General features: G+C 41.2%; 1 protein-coding gene across 1 annotated transcript in view; it reads right to left on the bottom strand.

The window, feature by feature from the left end:
• Positions 1-3,318: 3,318 nt before the first annotated feature.
• Positions 3,319-7,055, bottom strand: part of LPCAT2 (lysophosphatidylcholine acyltransferase 2) — a 122,816-nt gene continuing 119,079 nt past the window's right edge. The window contains exons 14-15 of the mRNA XM_018569583.1: positions 6,521-6,662; positions 3,319-3,569 (exon numbers count right to left, since the gene is read on the bottom strand). Of these exons, the coding sequence (XP_018425085.1) occupies positions 3,373-3,569; positions 6,521-6,662 (339 nt within the window). The 3' untranslated portion in view covers positions 3,319-3,372. The remainder of the gene's footprint in view (positions 3,570-6,520; positions 6,663-7,055) is intronic.

Here is a 7,055-nt window from a genome sequence, read left to right as displayed (position 1 = left end):
CCCAACTGTTTTCTATTGGCCGGGACCAGCTGTCATTACAATGAGAGTTCAGCAGAGCCGGCCGTGATATCAAAGCCGGCTCCGCGGAGCTCTCATTGTAATGACAGTTCAGCGTCCCCTGGTTACTATGTAACCAGGGGACGCTGAACTGTCATTACAATGAGAGCTCCGCGGAGCCGGCTTTGATATCACGGCCGGCTCTGCTGAACTCTCATTGTAATGACAGCTGGTCCCGGCCAATAGAAAACAGTTGGGCGGAGCTAGCTGTCACTGCTAGATCCGCCCAATCATTTTCTACTTTTTTTTTTTACTGTTTTTCTATTCTGCTCGGTCCCACGAAGGTACCCAGCAGAATAGCCGAGCCAAATGGCGCATGTTCGGCCGACCCGAAGCCAGCCGATATACGGGTGATTTCAGCCGATATACGGCTGATATCAGCTGTATAAGCCTGAAGTGAATAGCATTCGGCTCACTTCACTTCGGGTCGGTTATTCACACGGCTGCCTTCATCAGCTTTGTGAATAACCCACTAAGTTTTCTTTTCAGACCATGTTTCATGTTACTCCCATATTCTGGGCTTTTTTTTTAAATGGTGCATCTGTTTGTGACTCCTCCCACATAGCTACATCTACGGGTCAGATCAGCCACCATGAAAGAGCAACTGGTAGAGAGCTAAAGGAATAAAATTAAGGTAGAACAGAGCAGAATAAAGGTGAGAGACAGTTAAAGTTGGATACTGAGAAAAAGAAGATGAAAACAGCTTTATGTCACAGGGTCTGTCAGTTTTGCAGTGCTGTGTTATTGTTAGAATCTGCTAGAGTGTGCATGCAGTTTAGCTGTTGAGTTTAGTAAAGAAGTTATCGCAGTTGAAGTGTCTCCAGACTGGTTTGTAAGGTATTAAAAACAAGCTCTATTGCATGATGTCTCAACATGATCTGAGCACACGGTGGTCAAGAAAGCTGAAAGTAAAAAAAAATTGTATTGGTACAATTGCAGAAGTACAATTCATCAAGTGTGTCTGGATATATATTAGACTCTTTGGTCTAAAGAAAGGAAAATCCTCTCAGAAGACCGAAGATAGGGAGAACTCTTAAAGCATAGGGAAGCTAACTACCTTAAAGGAGCAAGCCCTCTCCAAGAAAAACTTTCATCCAAGAGTGTTAGCTGTTGATCATAAGCTTTACAACTCTCTCCTCTCAAAAGTAAATGTTGGGAAGCCTGAGATATTAGCCAGCATTATCTGGCTTGTAAACTGGATTGTGTCATAGACAGAAGTGGATCATCAATGTCATGAATGGACTACTGAAGATCCTAACCAAGTTGCAAGCTCTAGCACAGTCTGGTATTTTCGAGAGCTACTGGTGCTCTGGATGTTAAACCAAAATTGGCTAGGGGTTGACACTTGTGTCAGTTCAGACACAATCAGACCAAAGTAACTAACTCACAGTTATCTAGCACCCACGGGGATCAGCTTCAGCAGCCAACAGGTGGATGTAAGCAGCTGGTAGGAATACCTAGACTGCTATTGGCTATTTAAAAATTGTGATAGCCAACAACAGACTGTCTATTGAAACCCCACCCACTGAGCAGCGGAGCAGACCTGAAAGAGAACGTTCTCTCTCAGGTCCGCTCCTCTGCTCAGTGGGCGGGTGCAGTAGCCAGCCTGCTCTTTGGCTATTTCAAGTTGCAAATACCAATAGCAGGCTGGCTATTGCTCCCCATTGTTTACATTCTGCTGCCGACTGCATAATCTAGCCGCTGGCTGGCATCAAGTTGAAACAAACAATTTAGACATTTTTTAGTGTGCACCAAGCCACCAGCAGAAAAATAATATCTTGAATATTGGCTAATGGGGAGTTTACCATATGAAATAAGAAAATAGGAGGTTAGGAAAGGCTGAAGATCAGGCAATGAGCCAACATATAAAATATTTAGTTATCATGCAGGATTTTTGTATGGCATGATGTTGGCAAAAGCAGGGTTCCTCTGTGTGTAATGCCACTTTCAAAAATGGATTGACTGAGACCCTGAACCAAAAAAGCTTACCACAGCTTATGGCTCAGTGGTTCATCCTGCTACAAGATAATGACCTAAATATACCTCCAGACAGAAGTACCTTACAGTGTTGTCATTGTTGCTGACAGTAGTTTCTGGCATCAGTGAAACTAAGATTTTTACGGTAAACAGCAGTAATACACAAATGGTATAATCATCATTAGAGGTAACTTGTTTGACTTCATACCCAGCATTTTTTCTGATGCAGTGCACCACAATGCACTGTAGTGGTGTATCGTGCATTGGGGTGAGCTGCAAAGGATGTACTTTTTATAGAAAAATAATTGCCCGTGGCTTCAGTTTCCACATAAAGCTTGTGAACTCTTTTATCACTGTCCAGTTTTTACCCACCTATACCTGAGGGTTGTAGCTGTAATTGTTTGGGTGTTTGGGCCCTGTGTCTTCACATTTAGGTCTGCTGTTGCCAATGCCAAGCAGTGGTTCCACAGGTCACACCAAACCTTAGAGCTCTAGGCCTCATTTTGCATATTAAGTATATGCTAGCTGATAGGTGGTATCTGCAGTGTGGACGTTTTCTGCGACCCATAAAGAGGTGAAAATTCTAAAAAAAAACAAATGAATGCACTGCAAATGTACCAAGACATTCTAACACAAAACCATATGTTAGTCAACCACATTTTTACTACAATTTGCATGCTTAATTGAATATTCTGGCCAGTAATGACACAACCTTTGAGAAATAATTGTATCTGATCTGCTACGAATTTATGTGTACATTTACCGAACAAGCGATTCACTTATTTTTGCATAAGGCCCTTTCTACTTTGACTCAATACTAGTCCTTCCTTATCAACTTCCTTTTTTTTAAAGATGTTGCTCCCAAGGGAATTTTTAAATGTTGCTTCAAACTAAAGTTTTTTAATCTGTTGTAGGTATTGCTGCAACCCGCAGACAAAAATGAAAAACTAAGCACACAGAGTTTATTATAATGCAAGTTTACTTATGATATGTACCTTGACTGCCATTTTCATTTAGGAACAGTATTAGCCACATATATTAATATTTAAATTTATTATGACGACATTATATTATGCAGTAATAAAATAGGTACCAGAAATTATAAGGAAGTACCCTATAATAATATTTTTACATCTGTGAGATGAAACCAATACCAATACATTGTATGGTTTCTCTTTCAAATCCAGATTCGCAAGTGAAAAGCAGAGCATCATTTATTTCACCTAAACATATATAAATCAATAGTTTTTGAAATTTTATAATTACAATGAATAATAAAAAAAAGAACAGAATTCTTAAAAAATAATCCAGTGCATTTTGAAATATATGGCTCATCTATCAGTCTTCTTTCTTGCCTGTTGTAGTTTCATCTTTAATATTCATTTTGTCCTGATCTTCTGAAATATGAGGCTCCAACAGGTTCTCTTCATCTTCCTTTTGTTGTAACATATGCATGTAAAATTTCTGATGTTCCAGGTATGTTACAAACAGTTTAGCATATTCTGGGTGCTTCAGGAAAAAGTTTTTGAACTCCTCTGAAACACATAAAAAAAAAAACGCTGACAAAATGTTCCAGTTATTATCATGTCAAATAAAAACTGCTGTTGTAAGATACTCTGGGCAAACTTTATTTACATTTTGGATAGAATTGTGAAGGATTACAATCCATGAACAGTTGCTATTTTTCTGGAAATTTATACTCCCTTCCTGTGTTGTTATCAGGGCAGCAACAGATAAACATTTTAGTAGTGTGAGGAACTATTAGAAACTGTAAGTTTTTTTTTTGTTCCCTCACTTCCTCCCAAGACAGACACATATGTGAAATCTCAACAACAGTGGCATAAACAGCAAAAATTCAGTTGAATTCAGCAAAACTTTTACATTTACCTACGCTATTCAAAATGTGAAAAAAATTCACATTATAGACTAGAAAGTTCAGTAATGACCCCCACTACCCCAACGCAAAAACAGTAATGGTAAACAATAAAATGGTAGTCCAGATATTGTATATCCTGCAAATACAATCTTTTAAACACACACAGATTTTTTGTGTACGCAGACACAAAATAATCTGCAAAGTTTATATAAAATTTGAGAAATTAATCAAATTATTAAATAAGAATTACAACTAGGTTTAAAAGTGTGAGCATCTGTGAACAGTGACATAATTGTACTCCATAAGGAACTGATAGTCTTTCTGCCATGGTGCCAGATGGGATTTGTAATCTCTCCATTCACAGATCCTTTAATTTCTGCCATGGTGCCAGATGGGATTTGTAATCTCTCCATTCACAGATCCTTTAATAGGAGCCCCACACAGCTGCACCAGATGTAAAAGATGCCTGGATGCTGGACAACAACCCCAGCATTCCCTTTGGGGGATGGGGGCTGTGGATCTGATCCTGTTTCATGTTACACCCTAAATAGGGGTGTAACATGAAACATGGTAAGAAAGATGGAGTTATTCTTTAACCATTTGTTGCCACCTTGCCCTAAGTGGGATGACTACTTAAATGTAGTTGTGCTAGGACTGTATCCAGTCTAGCTGATTACATAGGGGTCTATTCACTAAGCTGCCGAAGGATCTAGCCGTAGCTTCGGCCGATCCTTCGGCTAGCTTCGGCCCCAGGACCCCTTCGGTTCAGTAGAACCAAAGGGGTGCTGTACGGGCTGTTCACTATAGCCCGTACAGCTCCCGAACGTGGCCGAGCGGCTCAGTCGAGCCGAACGCATATGCATCGGCTCGGCTGAGCCGCGCTGAAAGCCTGCTTCTGACAGCTGGGCGGAGCCAGCCATGATGTTACGGCTGGCTACGGCCACTTGCAGAGATATCAGCGTCCCTGCTCCCGGCCGCCAAGGAGAGAAACACTGCTGTTTCTTTTTTTTCTTTATTCTGACACGGAGCCGTGTCAGAATAGAAAAAACAAAACAAAAACGTTTTTGCCCATTGGAATGCATTGCTAGATTCCTATTGGCTATTTCAATTTGCAATAGCCAATAGTAAACTAGCATTGTACCCGCCCTCTGCTGCAGTTCTCCATCAGGTCCATCAGCATTATTACTTTTTGTTCAGCTTTTACTGTAAAAAACATTTCAGTATGCAGAGGGTTAAACCTCTGAGCACACAGAGTGTCCCCCACGTTAAAAATTAAAAAAAGTCTGGGTTCCCCCCAAAAGTCATACCAGGCTCTTTAGGTCTGGTAGGAATTGTAAGGGGGAACTCCACCACACAAAAATGGGCAAGATTATGTTTCTTTCTCTAGAGTTTATACATCTTATTAAAGGAGAAGTATTGGGAGAGTAAATTTTACTTTTCACAATACTTAGAGCCGGCGTGGGATACTGCAGGTGTCACATGACAGTTCTATAGATTGAGAACTGTGCAATCATGAACCACTGATCGCTCAGCTCTCTGTCTACTCCCTGCAGGTGACTGTTATTTACTGCTCCCCGCAAGAATTTCCCCCTCCGCTCTCTATTTCCCAGTGCCATTGAAGGGACAGACAGGGGAGGAATGGGCACAACTGGCTCTGGCTCTAAAGTGCATTCAGGTCAGATTGTAAGTAAGAGACATCTTGTAAGGACTTCATTCCACTAAATAAGTTTGTGTCATCTGCAAACACAGAAATATCTTGATATGTATATCTACCACCAAATTCCATATTTGCTGTAAACTCTCCTTTACAATGAGAAGGTCCTGCATGCAGGACTTTCTCATTGCAAACTAGCATAAGCTGTGAAATGCCAGGCGCAGGAATTCAGAGCATTTCAGCTCCAAGCTATGTATCTTAAGCACTTTGGAGCAAAGTGTTCTCTTGGCCGATGATGCCTGCATGACATCATCACAGGAAGTAGAATTGGACATGGCAAGTGCCACTGAACACCATTTCTGGAAGGAATTTTCATATTCCACAGACACCAATGATGGAAAACTTTTCCACCCACTGACACCTATGATGGGGCAGCATTACTCTCACTTGCACCAACCATTGGGTGCCATTACTACTAATGACCACAGGGGAATTTCTTACTCCCACTGTCCACTAATGCAGCGGATTTTTTACTACCACTGACCACTGATGCAGGGGCAGTTTGACTGCCACAAACAATAAAGGCTCTCCCATTGGTCTCTGACATTAGGGCATTTTGTTTCTCCTACTGGCCATAGTCCATCCCCAAATAGTTTGGCAGATAGTGAACTGGCCCTTTGTTTATAAAGTCTGCAGTCCCCTGCTCTTATAAACAGGTTAAAAAGTAATGGTTGCAACACTGAGCCTAGGGGTACACTACTAAAGAACTTAGACCACGATGCTATTTTTAAGCCAGTTATCTATGTCATGCACAATGATTGTAAACAGTTAAGGTACAGTGATTGGGAAATGACCAGTATACATATTGTAAACCATATGTTCATTATAATAACATTTCTATTTTTCTGTTATACTAGAATAATCAAACATAGAAGAGCTGCTTATCACTTTCTTACCATAGGTGATCTTTCCTGATTTGTCAGCATCCATATCATGGAAAAGATTAGATACTTCAAGGTCAGGGACTCCCAAAACGCATTTCAACAAAGAGCTGAACTCATCCTCTGTTATGCTTCCATCTTGGTCTACATCAAACAGCTAGATGTAACAGGTAAAGAAATCACTTTAAATAGTACCAACCTCTGATGTGTACACCCCAAAAAGGTTTAATCAGGGCTGGGATGAGGGGCAGCTGCCCCAGGCACATTGTTTTCACATGGGGTAATGGGGGGCACCATGTTGAGCTGTATCCTCCTTATCACATGTGTGTAGTGGCATTGCTACCACCAGTGTAGCAAGTGTGATGTACTGCCCTGTGACTGGGAGGTTCCATTGCTACATTGTACAGTGGAGATGAGAGCAACACACAGAGCCTTGGTAGGTAAGTATTAGGGCATCAGGCAGTCTGGGACCAGTAAGAGAAGATGCAGGGCTTGGTGCTACAGCAATGTGTAGGTGGTGATTAAGCCAATGCTAGCTCAGGATGTCCCA

The sequence above is a fragment of the Nanorana parkeri genome, unplaced genomic scaffold, assembly GCF_000935625.1.
Source record: "Nanorana parkeri isolate BGI_ZX_2015 unplaced genomic scaffold, ASM93562v1 scaffold1362, whole genome shotgun sequence".
NCBI lineage: Eukaryota > Metazoa > Chordata > Amphibia > Anura > Dicroglossidae > Nanorana > Nanorana parkeri.
This window is presented reverse-complemented; position numbering and strand designations above follow the sequence as displayed.